Genomic DNA, 19,022 nt, shown 5'->3' with positions numbered 1-19,022 from the left:
GAAACCCATGAACATACCCATCCCATCATCCCCAAAGTTTCCCCTGAAATCACAGGCAAACATTTTCCTGAGGAGAGGATGTAATGCTTTCATCAGATTCTCCCAAAGGGGAGAAGAATGAAAGCTATAGCTGAAGCCTGGCTCATTGAGAATCCATTCATTCATTCATTCAACATATTGTCAAAATCAGAACACAACCACAATGGCTACCATTTGAGAACTTAATGTGCCAGGTATTATGCCAGGCACTTTATGTGTATTATCTCTGACCCTAACAAAAATTCTGAAATGCACATATCATCATCCAGTGTACCATCTCCATTTTACAGATAAGGAAACAAAGGCTCAGAATGAAGTGACTTGCCCAATGCCACATATTAATTATGTAGGTATTTGCAAAAGCTAGTGTTTAATAGGAGATCTGCTACAGCAAACCTATCCTTTAGCCACTAGGCCATGATGCATTCGGTAATACCAAGTTGCCTAACTTCTGCTCAGAACAAGCTAAGCTTGAAATACCAAATACCAGGGCTGAGCAGGAAGTGAAAGAGTGAAGTCAAAGACACTTTTTTTTTTTTTTTTAACAATTCCCTTCTAGGGGTGCCTCGGTGGGTCAGTCATTTATCTTCGGCTCAGGTATGATCCCAGGATCCCGGGATCGAGCCCCACATTGGGCTCCCTGCTCGGCGGGAAACCAGCTTCTCCCTCTCCCCTCTGCTTGTGTTCCCTCTCTCGCTGTGTCTCTCTCTGTCAAATAAATAAAATCTTAAAAACAAAACGAAACAGGGCGCCTGGGTGGCTCAGTCGTTAAGCGTCTGCCTTCGGCTCAGGTCATGATCCCAGGGTCCTGGGATCGAGCCCCGCATCAGGCTCCCTGCTCTGCGGGAAGCCTGCTTCTCCCTCTCCCACTCCCCCTGCTTGTGTTCCTGCTCTCGCTATGTCTCTCTCTGACAAAAAAATAAAAAAATAAAATCTTAAAAAAAAAAACCAAAACAACAAAACGAAACAATTCCCTTCTAACCAATGAGAAGTAATTGCAAAAGATAAAGTACTGCCTTTAAAAGACGCAAGACAGCTCCGTGCCCTCAAGAGGTGTGGCGGGGAGGTTTTCTCAAGTGGGAGTATTTATCTAACCACAAACCAACTGTCTATCATTACACTGCATTTTAGAGGATACCTACGATTGGTTGACTAAGAGAGCAACATTTGAATTTAAAGAAAAGGCCAAAACAACCAGGGGTCATTCCTTCAGTGAGGAAGATAAAGCTTTGTTGTTAGAGAAAACTCCAACTGGAGTCTGAGATTAGGTACTAAAACCCTTACACCATTACCTCACTAACTGGTGTTACTACTCTTCATTTCCTCATCAAGAAACCAGTCCCTATTTTAAGTAAAACCCACTGAAAAGATTCTTAAAAACCATGTGAAGGCTCTTTGTAAACTGCAAAGGATTACAAAGAAGCTAGTAAATGCAAATATTTATAGTTTAAGATGCAATTAAAAAAAACTCTAATCTCTAAATAGAATGCAAAATTTGCCTGTCTACAAAGGCTATGCCAGGACAAGGTGGCAGAGTCAGAAGCAGCCACAATTCCTGATGCCTACTTTCCTATTTGTTGCTAGATCACATGTAGCATTAATGTTTTCTGTCTCCCATTTTTCCCTCTGCTGGTCCTTGGGACCACTAAGTGCACTGTATCTTCAGTACTTCATTCTGGAGAAGGCAACCATATAAAACCTATAAAAGAAAAAAGGCGGACCAGATGACTTTATAGAAAGGAAACCATGCTTTCAAGTTATAGGTTGAAAAATTACTTCCTCCTGGTATATATACTATATTTCATTGAGTCTGGGATGCATCCTCATCTTAGTGAGATAGAAGGATTAATGAAAAAAATCATTTATTTCAGGCAATACAAGTTCTGCTGACAAATAAAGCAAGATAGTAAGCATTAAACTTTGAGAACTTGAAATGCTGAAAGAAATTCCTATAATTCAATGATCTTTTCCTCAGCAATAGCTTCTATTACAGAAAGTTTCACTTAATAGATAAGGCTGAAAATGACATTGTTTCAAATTTTATACCCTCTATTTTATGTTCATGAAGTAAAACACTACAGAACTAGGAGACAGAGCCAGCAAATCAACAATATAAAATTTTCAGGGTGTTGGGTTTTTTTTGTTGAAACTCACTTTATTTAAAAAAAAAAAGTCATGAACAATAAATTACAATCATTTCCCCTTTTATAAATTCTTCATAAAATATATTTGACAACTTTAAAAGAAAATCTCAAAAGTTGCTTTCATTTTTGAAGTGCTGATGACTTATTTTTTTGACCATTTTGTCATGCTGGTGAATTATTTTGTAGCTGCTACAATAGTTTGATTGATAAACATTTTACAATTAAAAACAACAACAACAACAACAAAGAGGAAAAAACAGACCAGCAGAAAGAACTATTCAGTGTGCTATTTATCTGACACTTAACACTTACTTCATCATAATGACAAAGTATCCCTTAGCACCAAAAATCTACAGGAACTCCGTCTTTCTAAGCGACAACTAGTGCAAAATAACATTCTAGGAACTAACTGTACAACCCCATATTTTAACTGGCCACAGCTGCCTATAAGCTTATTTGAAATATTTGGTCTTTTTTTCAATTAAGACAAATTTCATAAAACACTATAAACCATGGCAAGAGACTCTGAGGAATAATTGTTTATTGAGTACCTATTATGGGCAAGGCACTGTGCACAAATTTTTGCTTTCATTTTTCCTCTAGCAAATATCCAGGAATTTCCAAGTATCATCAACCTTCTTTTATTTCTTACTCCTGGCTGGAAAAGGCCTGTGGCTATATGCCATTTTTAAACTGTCCTTTTACCAACTGACCTTTAGTGCTGAGCTCACAGTAGGTACTGAATAAATACCTCCTGACTGAAAAAACAAAGACAAAGAACTTACTATCATTTTGCTTGGTATCATAGACTATTTTAGAATACAAGGACTTGAGAAAATTCCAGGAGAAACTTCCCGATCACCTCATACCTTTGCTGCCAATGAAAGAAAGAATTCACTTCACAGGTGAAATCTTTAAAAATAAATGATAATTGTTAACTATTTTAAATGAGGCAAGACCAAAAAACTATGTACTTAGGAAACCATGGCTCCAAGCACACGGATATTTGAAGAGCAAACGCACTGGCATACTATCACCCGAATCATCATGAATCTCTACTGAAGTGCAATGTTACTGATGCAACATTATAATACTTTTCACTTCCAGTAACTCAATCCCCTTGGCCAGATCTGTGTTACAGTAATTTGGTGATCCAGAGGGTCAATTATCATGAGGTTCCAGTGTATTTCCACCTCTCATTTCCAAAAAATGTCTTGTATTTATTAGCTTGAAAGTGATGTTCAAAGTATATGATTTTTTTTATTTTAAAAGGCTTTATTTAAAAAAAAATAAAAGGTTTTATATCAGTCCAAATTTTAAACTTCCAGACCAAGTAACGCATAATTCAGAATTTTACATACTCTTAATTTTTTGTGCTTTTTCACCTTCTCAAGTTCCCAAACACATTTTAAGTAAGGAAAAAATTATGATAGTAAAATTCCAAAGGTTATGGAAGTTCAAAAAAGCTGAGGAGACACACTGGGTGTCAACTATGCTTGAATTAAAAAAAAAAAACAAAAACTCAGGAAAAAAAAAGCTGAGGAGACTGCAAACTATTAACAATTTCAGTATTCTAATTTTTTTTTTTTTTTACTTTGACCAAAGATTCTAGTGCTTTATAAAGACTAACCTAGATACAATGGTCTTAAAGTCTATCTAACCTTAAAGGCTAATACTCTGTTTTTAGCAAAACTTTCCTTAGATTTTAATTATCTGCATTTATAGGAAAACAAATTGGAGACAACCACATAGGGTCAAAAATCAAACTAACTTCAATTAGAGTAACAGTCTATTGGTTTTTGACATAGACCATACCAAGTGATTGTATACAATCAATAACTTTGAAGTTTCTACTTGAAAGATATAGTTGATGCCACAGTATTTCATCCATTTGCCACGCTGTATAGGTATCATCTCCCACTTCAGAAAAAGGTAATCAACATTTAACACAACCATATCACTATCATTACTGTGTTAAATTAGGCAAGAGAAAACAGCATTAGTGCCAAAATGAAAGGAATTCCAGTGATTAAACAAGAGACCGTATCAGGGCAGGCAATGTGAGGGTAGAGCTCATTCTATTTCTTCAACTTTATGCTGAGGCTTAGACAGTCTTGAAATCAAAACTGAATATATCAAGTAGGATAGTTCATATATTGCAGAGTTTTCAGAAACAGAGGATTCCTGTGTTCAGATTTCTATCAGATTGCAGATGCTCAAGTGCAGACATGTTCCAGTGCAATGGTTTAATTGGTTAATTGAATGCTTGGTTACCTAAAGAAGGTATGACTGAATCATCAAGGTCCTTGCCAACCTGCTACCACATGATTGCATGGCTAATTCAACTTCTGCAGCTATAGGGCACTGGAGAGCTCAAACATACTTCAGCAGCTTTGGATCACTTAATTTTGTTTATGTTTAATCGGATAATTGTAGACCCTCCAAAATGATGCCTTAAAAAAAGCTGTATAATATTACAAAAATAAAAAGTGTAGTATGATTTCATTAGAGGGAGGGACAGGATAGGAAGATGAGGGAAGGTTCTTTTATTTTTCATCACTGATTTCACCAGCAAATCTCAAAAACCCAAACCTACATCAAATAATTTAAACAGAAGTGGCATTTTCTTCATATGGAATGCAAAATGCACACATTCACATACTTACATATACATAAATATATACATATATGTTTCCTTTACAAAGCTTCAAAGGTTGCATTGCCAGCATGCAAACCTCTTCTTCCATGGAAATTCCTAATACTGACAAGGAATGTCTAAAATACTTAAGAGACTTATTTCCAGGAAACTGGACTTTCTTCTCTTCTTGGCTCTTAGAGAATTTTCCTGCCAAACTTCTACCAATGATCATTTTAAAAAATGTACACCCACATTGGTAATACACATTTAAAACATACTAACAAAATGGCCAGCTTGGACTTAAGAAAAACGAGGAAAAAAAACACCCCACAATAAAATCTAAACCCTTAGAAGGTGGAGTTTAGCTTTTTATATTCTTTTTCAGCCACATTATGTTGTTGCATCACTGTTAAAACATAAGCAGCATATCATCCAAGATATTTGCAAACAATATATATGTCACGTTTCCCAGCTGCTATCTTTAAATGCAATTTGTACTAATCTGAGTTCTAGTTCAAAAGCATCTGGACGATCCTGAGGGTTTGCAGCGAGCATTTCCTTAATCAGTTGTTTCATTCGCCCATTCATAGACTTTTTCTTCACAGGAATGAGAAGTTCCATTTTGGGATTTTCCAGAAGCGCCTCTCCAACAGGCACAATCTCAGTTCCTTGTTTTACATAACTCCCCAAGAGTTCCTTCTTTGTCTCTGTGTCTATGAATGTGATCCTTTCCAGCATTGCCCAGATGATAATCCCCAGAGCAAAGATGTCAGCTTTTGCTGTGTAATGTCCCTCCCACACTTCAGGAGCCATGTAGAAATCTGTTCCACAGGCTGTGGAAAGGAAACACTTGTTTACACTGACAGGTTCTTCTGGATTCTGCCCAGAGGCTGAACAAACTTTACTGAGACCAAAATCGGCCACTTTCAGTGTGGGCTCCAAGTCACTGGTATCCAACCTGCTTTGCGAAATCAGGATGTTATCAGGCTTAAGATCTCGGTGGATGATCTGGTTTTTATGCAAGAAAGCCAGAGCACTGCTCAGCTGAAGCATAAAGCTGGTGTTAGTTTTACGATTGGGTTTCCTGGACAATAGATACTCATTCATATCGCCGCCGTCACAAAAATCCATCACAAACCACAAGTAATAGGCGCTTCTGGGATCAAAGGCAATTTCTCCTTTTAATGAAGTCTCTACAAGCTATAAAAGGGGGAAAAAACAGATTACAACCATCTGCACAGTTTATACAATTCAGCTACGGGAAAACAATAACTGATTAATAAGTTGGACTCCCAATTAAAGTAGAAATCCCGTGAATGTTTTATTTGGTCAGTGCTTTCATATGTGCATTTTATTTTAAATTTCAGTACTTTAAACTGTCACTTTGCCCCTAATGAATACACACCAAATCTCAAAGTCAAGAGGTAAAAACTTATTTAAAAATAGCTTTAGGGGCACCTAGCTGGCTCAGTTGCTAGAGCATGGGACTCCTGATCTCAGGGTCATGAGTTTAAGTCCCACATTGGGCACAGAGCTTACTAAATCATAAACAAACAAATAAATGCTTTATTTTGAAAAATGTCCAACTGGCTACACATTTTCTGCATGTGTTAATGGAGCTGAACTCTACCTACCTAGCCAATAGCTTCATGAAAAAATTGACATTTCAGCAGCTAGAAGACCTGGGAGATTGCCAACTGGGGTATAAACACCAATTAGGAAGTTCTATTCAATTAAACTGCCTGAAATATGTTTCTTGTTCACTGGACATATACTATCAACATTATACAATCTGTAAAATTAAGAGAAAAATGATCAGGAACACTAGTTGTTAAGGAAATAAAGCCTTCCTGTAGTCACTGATAAAAATAAAGACTGCCATTATTATTTGATAAACTTCTACAGGCAGAATGCAAATATACTGGGGGTGCCTGGGTGCCTCAGTCGTTAAGCGTCTGCCTTCGGCTAAGGTCATGATCCCAGGGACCTGGGATCGAGCCCCGCATCGGGCTCCCTGCTCCACGGGAAGCCTGCTTCTCCCTCTCCCACTCCCCCTGCTTGTGTTCCCTCTCTCGCTGTGTCTCTCTCTGTCAAATAAATAAATAAAATCTTAAAAAAAAAAACCAGAATGCAAATATACTGGCTATCTCTATCACTGTATGGCTTCTAAAAACCAATTTATAAAAAAACATTTTTACATTTTGATATAAAAATTCAAATCTGAGTTTGTATATTTCTTTTTTTTTTTAAAGATTTTATTTATTCATTTGAGAGACAGAATGAGAGAAAGAACGAGCAGGGATAATGGCAGAGGGAGAGGGAGAAGCAGACTCACCGCTAAGCAGGGAACACGATGTGGGGCTCATCCCAGGACTCCAGGATCGTGATCTGAGCCGAAGGCAGATGCTTAACCAACTGAGCCACCCAGGCGCCCCAGAGTTTGTATATTTCTTTGCTACAAGCTGAAAACCTAGAATAAGTCGCTATTTTATTTGTTATCATTATCAAATTATAACTCTATTACCTGAAATTCAAGACTATTGATTACTTTACTGAATATGAACACCATTCTAAAATACAGCATACAGTGCTTTGAAAGCATTTGTCCCATGGTGCCTTTTCAGACCCCCTGAATAGAAACTCAGCAGGGAAGCTGAAGAGTTGTTGAAGAATGAATGAACTGCTAATTTTACATTTAAGTCTACTAGTACTTCCTCTTGTCATTTTGGAGGGCAGAAGCAAAGAACACCTTTTCACACCATCTCCCCCAATGGCAAACAGCTGTAATTGCAACAGTCTGCAGATGTCTTTTTTGCGTGTATTTTCTTTGTTCCATGTGTTTGCCAGTGAGCCAGAAAATGAAAGACTAGAAAGGTACAGATCACACAATTATTTACCAGGTGCACTGTTACTAAATATGCTGAGATTAAAGACCAGTGCCATCACTCTTCATTTCCTCTCTTCTCTTTACTCTCAAAAGCAAACTTCCTAAATAGCTTTGAGCAACACAAAGTCCCAGCATTCAAAGAATGGTTTAGAGTAAGGCCAGATAGTAAGTATTTTAGGCTTGACAAGCCACATAAAGTCTCTGTTCCATATTTTTCTTTCTTTTCTTTATTTCTTTTTCTTAACTCTTTAAAAATGTAAAAACTATTTTTAGCATCTGGGCCATATAAATACTGCCTGAGGGCTATAGTTTGAGGGCTGCTGGTTGAGAGAGCCCAATCCGCTTATTTCCAGGTGTAGAGGATGTCATCAGCCATTGGTTCTCTTGCCTGAAGTCCTTCAACAGCTTCCCTGTTCTCTCAGGATACAGTCTAAGGTCTTTAACATGGGCTATGGGATCCTCTGACCCTGCTGATCTTTCTAGTCTCATCTAAAACAACTCTCCTGGCATAGTACAGTCTTACTATCTTCTTTCAATTCTTAGAATGCTTTGTACTTTTTGCTTCAAGACATTTGTATGTACAGATCTTTCTGGCTGGAAAGTTTTCTCACTCACCTGGCTAACTCCTCTTTATCCTTCAAGTTTCAGTTGAAACGGTTCGTAATTCCTGAACCCCAGGTTATGTCAGGTTCTCTATCATACGCTCCTATATCATTCTGTACCTTTCATTGATGACACTTATACAAGTTATACAGACTGGCCACTAAGTTCCTATGTTGAGACTGTATTCTCTGTTATTTGTTTTCCATTTTCTTCTAGGTAAGTTTTTTAGCTATTAAGAACTTAATCATTCAGAACAAGGAAAACATCTAGAAAAATATGGAAAAAACACAAATTTGTGTAGAGAATGGAGAAAGCCATGCATAGGGACTCTGTGGTCACACTATAGATTTAATTGTTTTTACCAGATGTAAATTTAGAGAAGGTACTTGCCAAGGTGTTGATCAATGTCTTAACTAAATAAATTCATAGAAAAGACAATTAATAGAGCTACCTATTACTGAGTACTTCCTATGTGCCAAGTATTATAACTGTATCATCTCTAATTTTGACAACTTCCATGGAAGGTAAAAATTATTATTATTTTACATCTGAAGATACAGATGCTAGAAGAGATGAGTTATTTAGCCAAGATCATACAGCTAGCAAGAGTGATACAAGTCAAACACAGGCCTATCAGCCTTTAAAAGATAAAAGAGAGTACTAAATAAAAAGGTGCTTTAGATTAAAAAAAATCATTGGGTCAAGTCTGGAAGTACTTTACATCTTCTTCTTCTTCTTCTTCTTATTTTTTTAAGTAATCTCTACACCCAACATGGGGCTCAAACTTACAACCCCAAGATCAAGAGTTGCATGCTCTACTGAGCCAGCCAGGCACCCCAATACTTTACATCTTAAAGCCTTCAAAGACCACCTAATACCTAGTTACTATAAAGGTTGCTTGATCTGGACTCAAGGATACCATTAGCACTAAGTCATATATTTAAATGTCTTTGTATTTGTAGACCAATTCAATGGCAAAGTTCATCAAGGTTTTATCCACTTTTAAGAGGGAGTGTGGTAAGAATGTTTCTAACAGGGGCGCCTGGGTGGCTCAGTCATTAAGCGTCTGTCTTCGGCTCAGGTCATGATCCCAGGGTCCTGGGATCAAGCCCCGCGTCGGATCGGGCTCCCTGCTCACTGGGAAGCCTGCTTCTCCCTCTCCCACTGCCCCTGCTTGTGCTCCCCCTCTCGCTGTGTCTCTGTCAAATAAATAAAAATCTTTACCAAAAAAAAAAAAAGAATGTTTCTAATATTTTCTATCAGTGCAACTTACATACTAAGCACTTTTTTTTTTTTAAGATTTTATTTATTTATTCGACAAAGAGAGACACAGCGAGAGAGGGGACACAAGCAGGGGCAGAGGGAGAGGGAGAACTGGACTCCCCACTGAGCAAGGAGCCCGATGTGGGACTCGATCCCATCATGACCTGAGCCGAAGGCAGACGCTTAACAACTGAGCCACCCAGGCGCCCCATACTGAATAAAAAAGTAAACAATAAATGGAATAGAGGCTAAGTAGTTGTGCTTTATAGTCACTGTCTTTTTTTTTTTTTTTTAAGATTTATTTGAGAGAGAGAGAATCAGAGAGAGAGCACATGAAGCGGGAGGGTCAGAGGGAGAAGTAGACTCCCCGCTGAGCAGGGAGCCCCACGCAGGACTCAATCCAGGGACTCCAGGATCATGACCTGAGCCGAAGGCAGCCACTTAACCAACTGAGCAACCCAGGCGCCCTATAGTCACTGTCTTAAGACGTAAAACTTCAGGATATAGCATGCTAAACTGCAATATAAATTAGGTTCTCAAGATTGATTATTTGTTCACCATATAATGAAAGCTGCAAGTTTCTAATGACACAGATTAATGTGTTTGTTTCTTTGTTGATCCTGGTCCAAAAGCTTCTGTTGTTTTAAAATCATACTTCTGTACCCTGATGGTAAAATTCTGAATTTAGACATACTCATGGAAAGTTGTTTCCTTTTCCAAGAATGACTGGACTTAAGAAATTTTTCTCTGGTCTTTAACTAGCTATGTCTTAAGTATCTTTTCTCTTTAGCAAATATAGGCCTACTAGAGATTTTGATCTATGTCAGAAGCCAGCCAACCAACCAACCAAGTAAATAAATAAACAAACAAACAACCCTTTTTCCTATGTTAATGCTTTCCCCAGGTCTACAAAAAACATAATTTGAAGGCAAGAGTAATTTGGAAGTTAAAGGAACACAAGTTTTAGCAGTCAGATAGTCTCCTACATTCAGTTCCCAATTCTGCCACTTGCTGGGTATGTGACTTGGATAAATTCATTATCTATTCTAAGCCTCAGTTTCTTCATTTGTAATGATGATAATAATAGTACTACCCTCACAGGATTGTTCTGAGCAACTGCCTTTAAAACACTTAGCACAGAGTATGGAACTGAGTAGGAACCCAAATGTTCGCTATTAGCACTATTGATAACATTCAAATGCTATGCCACATACTTCATGAAAATTAACTAGAGTTGCATGGTTAAGAAACCACACAACCCTCTAAAACAGCAAATCAGTAATTTATAAAGAAATGCCCAAATTACCTATATGGGTAATGCTATTGATTGTGGAGTTTTTCCTTTTCTTCTGGCTTCAGTTCCAAAAAACTTGATTTCAAGTAAGTGAACTTATTAGACTCTAATCTCGATCACTTCTCTAGCTTCATGTGTTGCCCCATTCCCATGCAGATTGGCAAGTACCATGGCATAACAGGTGGCTTATGTTATTTTTAGGTATTTGCATCACAGGTTTAAATAAAACCTTGTTTTAAAGCAAACATCTACTTAGTTCTTGGCAGACCTTATCTACTCCTAACTATACAAACACCTGCATTTAAAAGTAGAAGCTCATTTGACTTTTATTCCTCTTCTTGCTGACCAATACTAAGTTCAAGTTATTTCTATTTCCCATTCAACCACACATACCTGTAAATAAAGGGAAGAATTAGAGCCGTGGGACATTTTTTGCACCATCCCATCTTTCTGTAGGATGCATTCCTCCAAGTGAATCACATTTGGATGTTGGCTCTTGATACTGCTTAGTGCCCAGAACTCACGCAGGGCTAGTTCAACATTTTCAGGTGCATGGCATCGAATTTTCTTCACTGCCACCCGTGCAGAGGTCTTTCTGATGACTGCTTCATATACAACACCGTAACTGCCTCGGCCTACCTCCCGTATTAGATCGTACTTTGGCTGGCTACTCACCATCTTCAAGGTCAAAGTTTCTGGAAAAATCAACAAAGTGCTCTGTTGAAATTAAGTATACTTACTGGCTTGTATACCTTCTTATGTATGATTTAATTATCTGCCTCACTGTTTGCAGTGCTTGAAAGATATTTGATACAACTTGGGCAAATCTAAATATTTGAATAATAATAATAATAAAGCAGCTAACACTTTGGTAGTACTTACCATGTATCAGGAACTGTTCTAAGCACTTCATAATATTAAATTCATTTGATCCTCACAACAATATTATGAAATAGATACTATTATGGTCATTTTATAGATGAGAAAACTAAAGCACAGAGAGTTTAAGCAACATGCCTAAGGTAAAACAGCTATTAACTGGTGGACCTGGGTTTTGAAACCAGGCCATCTGGCTCTGACATTCATAACCATAACCATTACACTATACTGCCTCTCATACAAACTGCTTCAAAATATTACTGTTAAAAATAAACCAAAAAATTCATCATTCTTATTTACTGATCATCAAAAAAGAAACTCCAGCTTCTCCTTAAAGCTGACACACACAAAAGTTCATAAAATTGTCAAAACAAAAACAAAAAAACCTCCCAAGTTAGAAATACAAACACCTGGCTTGTGCTTAGGGACTGAAAGTGAACCAGATTACATATAGAATTGAAAATGGGTTTTTTAAAAAAAGTAAACTGTGTATGTCCCTATTTTAACTTTGTTTATGTTATTTCCTCATTTCTTGCAAAATAAATGAAAATAAAGTCTGTGGAGAAAAATGGTCCTCTAAAAATAAAGCAAGCTACTTGGAATATTGTTACCTTTCTGTTGTTAAATTTAAACAACAGCTATTTAGATATAGGCCATTTTTGCCACCAAAAATTGTCCTCTGACAGTTCTTTCAAATTCATTCAACTTGATAAATCATTTAAAGGCAGAAGCAAAGGCCCCACACAGAAACGCTCATGAGTCGAATCAAGAAAGTCTATAAAGTGTGCCACATCATTCTCCAAAGAATGTTAGGATTCTAATGAGCTTCAGGAACAAATTCTTATTTGCAGATTGCCACGATGGGCAAGAGATTATCCAATCTTCATAGTGTATAGTTCGGGGGAACAAGAAGCTACTGACTCTTGAGCCTGAAAAAATGGGTACAGCTACTTTAAGTCCATAGGATGGATTTAATAAAGAAAATGAAAGCTTCTGAGATCACTTCTTAGTCCCACTTCCCCTAACTGGAACGCCCCTTCAAATTCCTACTGCATTTCCTAGTGTCTGATATCCTGCCACGGAATCCTTGCCCCAGGTCCACAGTAGACACTCTTTCCTGCTCTCCGTGGATCACCAATTACTATCTATTTCAAAGTGGCTCCTGTCTTGCAAGCGGTCCCATACCCACACACGAAAGCACCCGAGTAAGGGGCAGAGAGGGCGTTTATGAAATCCCTGCATGCGAACCCAAGCGACCGGCCAGCGCTTCCCGGGCCCCCACGCCCGCCCCGCTAAGCCAGCGCTCGGCGGCCGGCGGGCCAGGCCACACACCTGCCGGGCCGGGGAAGGGCCAGTCCTGGGCAGAGGTGGTGGCCGACGCGGCGGCTCAGCGCCCCGCTCATTGGCCGAGTATCAGGCCCTCCCCCTCCCCGGCGGCGGCCAGACGAAACCCGGAGGGGATCCTCCCGAGGCCCTTCACTCCGAGGAGCCAGTCCTGCGGCTGCCTCAACTCCTCGTGGCTGGCGGCTGAGGCCCGGGGCCTGGGGAGGAGGCCAGGGGCTAGAAGAGGAGGCCGCAGCTAGGGCCGGTGGCCTGAGGGGTGCGGGCCGGAGGCCTGAGGAGCGCGGGGCCTTCCCTAGCATGACTCCGCTGACAGGTCTGTGACAGGCCTCCCGGGGAGGGAGGCGCATGCAAGGCCCTCGGCTCTGCAGCAGGGCCTCCGTGCCAGGGCCTAAGGGCCAAATTTACCTCAGGATAGCCGCCGCCGCTTCTCCCTCTCACGGGCTCTGCAGGCCGCCATTATCGGGCAGCTCGCGCCTCAGCCTCCGCGGCCTCCAGTCAGAGACCGGCGCGCGCCCCCGTGGTGCGCGCGGACACACCCCCTTACGCCGCGCGGCCCCGCCCCCCTCCGGCTTTCCGTAGCGCGAGCCGGGACGCCGAGCGCCATCCCTATTGGGCGCGCACCCCGCGCTCCGCCAGCCTCCTCCCTCTCCCGCGGCTCGCAGGAGCCAGGAGTCGCCGAAGGTGTGCGCGCTCCGGAACGCACCACTAGTGCCCCTCCCCGCAGGGGTGGCCGGGCCCGGGAACGGGGAGGCCGCTGCCCGCCGGCGCTCGGTCACCGTCCAGCCGCAGCGGGCGCGCACGGCCCGCGGGCCCCGGGGATGGTCTGCGGCAGCAGGTCCGGGCCTGGGGGTGCGCGCGCCCGACGCGGCCTCCCCGCTCCCTCCCCGCCCCCCTTCCCACCTACCGAGCTGCGGGCAGGTGTGCGGGGGTCGCTGGGGCGGAACGCCTGGTGCATCTTCTTCGGCTCGGGCCTGGGGTGCCGGCGGGACGCGGAGCTCTTCGGGTTGGCCCGCGGGGAGGCGCGGCGCGAGCTGGGAGGCCTGGCGTCCGCCCCGCCGGGAGGGAGGCTGCACCTTTTGTCAGAGTCACTGAGCCATGTTTGCGGACGGTGCAGTTGCCCAGGCGGCGGCGGCGCGGGACTGGGTGCGATCATCTGGGAGGACGCCGTCCCCTGCCCCGCCGGCGCGGTGGTATCTCCCTTAAAGAAGCCGGCACCTCATTGTTCCCGGGCGGCGGAGGCCGGGAGTCAGGGGCGCCCTGCCCCGCGCGGGGAGGAAGGGGCAGCGGCGCCCGCACCCGCGCCTGGCCGCTGCCCGCCCGCGCAGGCCCTGCCTGGCGGCGTCCCCCGCAGGAAGTCGGGATCCAGCCAGAGCGCGGCGACGGGCGGCGGTCCGAGGCGGCCGGGACGGACCGCGAAGACAGCCGTTCTCTCGCGGCCCGACGGACAGCGGTCTGTCAGATCCCGGCACGCAGTCGCCTGACAGCCAGCCCGGGACTGTCAGTGACTCAGAGCCTCGGACCAACACATTATTCAGTTAGTTACACAGATCAGTAAGCATCCGCCAGAAGCGTCCTCACCAATTCATTCTGCACCTACTATTTATCAATAAAGTGGTTGTTCCTCCTCCCAGTGCTGCAGTAGGCACGATGTGCAAAGAATCCCTGTCAGTGCCCTCAAGGATCAACCACTTACCCATTTTATTTGCTGTCCTCAATTTATGGACCTTCTGAGAGTCTGGGACTGGGTTAGGTCTTTAAATTAGCTTTTCTAATCCTGACCAAATCCCACAGGGTAGGCTTTATTGCTAACCCTGTTTTTACAGGTGAGGAAACAGACCTCTGCCTTACTTGACCAAAAGTTGTGTAGTTTGGGGGGTGTGTGTGTGTGTGTGTACCTGCCTTGAATACCCACTGTCCTGGTATAACTCCCCCGCCAAAAACCCAACAACACCCTGCTCTATAATCTGTTCAGACTTTTGTTCTGAGTGCCATCTACCAGTCTTCAGCCCTCTGCTGGGGATACTGATGCCAGCCAAGGTTAGTTTCTGCCCTTGAAATTAGAGGGAAACTATAGAAGGCCTTAATACCTGTGTGGGTAATTGATCAGAATCAGGAGAGGGGTTATCTCTTTTGGTCAGAAGAGCCTTTTCCTTTTGTTTGTCTCAGTCATTAAATATAGGAGTCCCTCCTCTCAAGCTGACTGCAGAACTGAGACTTGAAATCCAACTCCGTAACCCCTGAAGATAGGCTGACTAAAGATTGTGATGTGGGTTCAGTTCCTATAGAGTCTGAAGCTTAAAAAATTGGGGGTGTTTTCTTTAGGAAAAAGATTACAAAATGGCCCCTTGAGCACGTTGCTGGGGCCTTGGAAAGTATCTTTGTAAGGGAGTCTGCTTAAGACTCTCCCTCTCCCTCTACCCCCACCCCGCATGCTCTCTCTCTCAAATAAATAAAATACGTCTTTAAAAAATTTTAAACAAGCCTAGGATGATGTTATATCTGAGTTAGCAGAATGAATGAAGTATGTATTTTCCTCTTAAAAAGTGTGTTTTCTACTTTCTGCTGAAAAGGCCTAGAAACAATCACCAGTCCAGTAGTAATGAACACCCCTAATGCACAGATTTGGTCTCTAAACACCATTTTTCAGTTTTAAAAAAATTTAAAATTTAGCAAAGAAAACCAAGGCTCCTTTGATAAATGGCTGGATCCAGATCTGGAGCAGGAAAGATGAGGTTGGATCATCTTGTGTCTGGAAGCCAGGAAGCTATCAAAGACTATTGGGGTCATGTAAAAATGACTGAGGAACCAATATGAAGGGCCCTACTGGCCTAAGATGGAACAATTTGAGGATGAAAAGAAAAATAATGACTTCTGTTGATCATAACACATAAAATATATAAGAACCCATTAATTAATAATACTTAAGGAAAACAACACATTGTTATCAATGGAGTTTTATAGTGAATCAACAATTACTCTGAACATTGATAAAGAGAAATAAACATTTTTCTGGTCATTGCTTGATCAGTTACAGTGCATGTAACCAAACGATAGCTAAGAAAAAGTTATTTTTTGTAGAAGAATTCTAACTAATAAATGCAAAAGAAATGGTAGGATTAGAAAAGTACGATTTTGCAAACCTTAATAAAATAATGAGTCTAGGCGACAATCATGAAATGATGCTAAAACAATTGGATGAAAGGTGTTGGGGAACTTTGTAATGGAGAGCTTAGGCTGACACTGCCGGAACCCAGTGACCAAACTTAACATTACTAAGAGGGGGATTCAGCGCTCTCCATGAAATATTGTTGCCTTAAAAAGCAAAAAAAGAGTCTAAGCCTAATCAAGCAAGATCTAATTACCAGTTTACCAGAAATCAGGGGGATAGAGAAATACCATAATCAGCCCAATTCAAAATGTAGGACATCATACAGGACAAGTGACCTGGTTTTTGCAACAAATTCATGGCATGAAATTACAAAAGGAAGATAGAATGTTAAAGTATAAAACTCAAGACACGTGCCAAATGCGTTAACGTTATTTGGATCCTGATTCAAGTGTGCCAACTGTCAAAAGACATGTGTGGTACCAGCAGGGAAATTTGAATATGGACTGATAGATTAAGGAATTATTATTCTTTTTTGTTAGATGTGATACTGACATAGTGCCTGTGGAAATAAAAGCCTTGTTCAATTTGAATGAAACATTGATGAGTTATAGATAAAATGTAATAACGTCTGGGCTGTGCTTTACTATTCCACAAGCAGTATAGCAAACAAAAAGAGGGAGGAAGTTGGCAAAATGTTGACAGTTGTTGAAACCTGGTGCTGGGTACATTGGGGTTCATTATACTATTCTACTTGTGTATATGTCTGAATATACAAGTTATATATACAAGTTGATTATAACAAGTAGACAGTATGCTCAAAAAAATGAAATGTCAGGGATAGGTGGGAACTTGGATGTAGCGATCCTGCCCCCTTGTGGTCGGTTCCATTGGTACAGCTACTGCCCCAGCGTAAAGGCAGGTCTGAATTCTCAGAGCTGTCAGGAGTAGGGTGATAAATCTCCCAAGAACCCTAGGAAATGGGTAGTATTAGTATACCATTTTAAAGCTGGAGAAAGGGAGATTCAGAGGGACTCAATAAGTTCAGTTTCTAGTAAGTCACTGGTAGAGCCAAAACTCCAGGTTCCAAACCCCATAAATTGCTGTGTCCCCAGACTTTCCTTTTCCTATCTGAACAAAGGGGTCCCATGAGAAGAGGCAAGTGGAGATGCCCCTATTTAAAATAGGTCCCCAGGAAGCAGATCATCAGGCAGAAATTTCCCCTATAAACTACAGATAAATATAAATATGTACTATAAATGTAAATAAAAATAGGTAATATTCATATAACCCTCTGTGCCAGCACTATGCAAAGTGCCATTTATACATGATCTCCCTCTGTCTGCATAGTTATCCTGTGAGGCATGTATTATTATTACTTCCCTTTTACAACCGAGGAAACGGAGTTTCTAAGAGGACAAAGTCACATAGCTAGGAAACATCTGAACTGGGACTTGAACCGAGGTCTGACTACAATACTCATGTATTTTTTACTGAATTTTTTTTGAGATATGGTTTACATACAGTGAAATGCTCACATCTTAAGAATATAATGCTTGTGTTTTTAACCCCCAGTAACTATTGTATCCTGCTTGTCTCACTTCTAGCGTGAAGACAAATATTAATTTTTTTGTGGATAGTTTTTAAATTTTTTTCTACGTAGGAATGGGAGCTATGGAAGAGAAGAAAATGGTCACGAAAGGAAGGGTGCATGGGTAAGGTCAAAGTTAACAGTTCTGCCTAGAACAGACCATCCCGCTGATGATTTTTTTTTCCTTGTAGGAAAGGGTGGCTCCTATTTTTATCTCCTCTCTTCTTTTATTTTTTTTATTTTTTTACTTTTAAGATTTTATTTATTTATTTGACAGAGAGATAGAGAGCACAAGTAGGCAGAGAAGCAGGCAGAAGGAGAGGGAGAAGCAGGCTCCCCGCAGAGCAGGGAGCCCGATGCGGGACTCCATCCCAGGATCCTGGGATCATGACCTGAGCCTTAGGCAGCCGCTTAACTGACTGAGCCACCCAGGCGCCCCTCTCTTCTTTTAGAAGACTCTCCATCATGCCCTCTCAGCTAGTTAAACATATAATTAAGTCAGTGGATCTCAAATGGGGCAGTTTGTCTTTCAGGGTGCATTTGGCAATGTCTGGAGACATTTTTGGTTATCACACTGGGAGGGTAGGTGCTGCTTGCATCCAGTAGGTAGAGACTGAGAGCTGCTACAAGGCACAGGATAGTCCCCCACCTCAAAGAATTATCCTGCTTAAAATGTCAATAGTGTGGGAACTGAGAAACCGTGATCTAAGTGACAGCAGTAGACCCGCTATGCAAACGCAGCTTCAGGGCAAGTCTCTTAGTCTCCTTTCCCCCCAGATCTCTGGCCCTAAATTCCTCCTCTGCAGAAATCCTGGAGGCATCACTGATGTTTCATCAGAGACCTACTACCCTCTGAAGTCATCATACCCTGGGCCAGCCACAAGGTGTTATCAACATGCTGCCAAATTATTAAGGACGAGTAACCAGGTGTACCAGTGACTGTTGGGGAGAGCAGTTCCTATCTTGCCATAGCAGGGAGAATCCGCATCCATGCTCTCTCCCATCTCCTTCCAGCCCCAACTCTGCAGGGGGAGGCTGATGGAGAAACTCCTTTAAGGAGAATGCCAGCTCGGCACTGACATGCTCTGTGACCTTGAATAAGTCTCCTTGTTCTGTGCCTCAGTTTCTCCATATGCATAAGGAGTCTGACCAGCTCATCTCTACAGATCCTGCCAGCTCTGCCACTCTGAGTCTTCAGTCCTAAGCTCCACTGTGCTTGTACCAAGAAGATTGA

The 19,022-nt window shown here is 41.7% G+C and overlaps 1 protein-coding gene across 2 annotated transcripts; it reads right to left on the bottom strand.

The window, feature by feature from the left end:
* Positions 1-1,882: 1,882 nt before the first annotated feature.
* PDIK1L (PDLIM1 interacting kinase 1 like) lies at positions 1,883-14,020 on the bottom strand. Of its 2 annotated transcripts, none has more exons than XM_021683576.2 (3): positions 13,996-14,020; positions 11,262-11,563; positions 1,883-6,021 (listed from the first exon to the last, which is right to left on the bottom strand). In XM_021683576.2, the coding sequence occupies exons 2-3, from the start codon at positions 11,544-11,546 to the stop codon at positions 5,281-5,283; spliced, it is 1,026 nt and encodes a 341-aa protein (XP_021539251.1). In that variant the 5' UTR covers positions 11,547-11,563; positions 13,996-14,020; the 3' UTR covers positions 1,883-5,280. The 2 variants fall into 2 exon arrangements, with proteins under 2 accessions (XP_021539251.1, XP_021539252.1); XM_021683577.2 differs by lacking the exon at positions 13,996-14,020 and adding an exon at positions 13,497-13,572 and having other exon boundaries at positions 1,924-6,021.
* Between the last annotated feature and the right edge of the window lie 5,002 nt (positions 14,021-19,022).

The sequence above is a fragment of the Neomonachus schauinslandi genome, chromosome 4, assembly GCF_002201575.2.
Source record: "Neomonachus schauinslandi chromosome 4, ASM220157v2, whole genome shotgun sequence".
Lineage (NCBI taxonomy): Eukaryota > Metazoa > Chordata > Mammalia > Carnivora > Phocidae > Neomonachus > Neomonachus schauinslandi.
Note: the sequence above shows the minus strand (reverse complement) of the source record. Positions and strands in the feature narration are given on the sequence as shown.

What these genes read in the sequence shown, in the direction of transcription:
- PDIK1L (XM_021683576.2), bottom strand. Translation starts at nt 11,546, where the DNA reads ATGGTGAGTAGCCAGCCAAAGTACGATCTAATACGGGAGGTAGGCCGA. An exon ending in ATTCTTCCCTTTATTTACAG is followed by an intron (nt 6,022 to 11,261) that starts GTATGTGTGGTT and finishes CCCCTTTTATAG; the next exon opens with CTTGTAGAGACTTCATTAAA.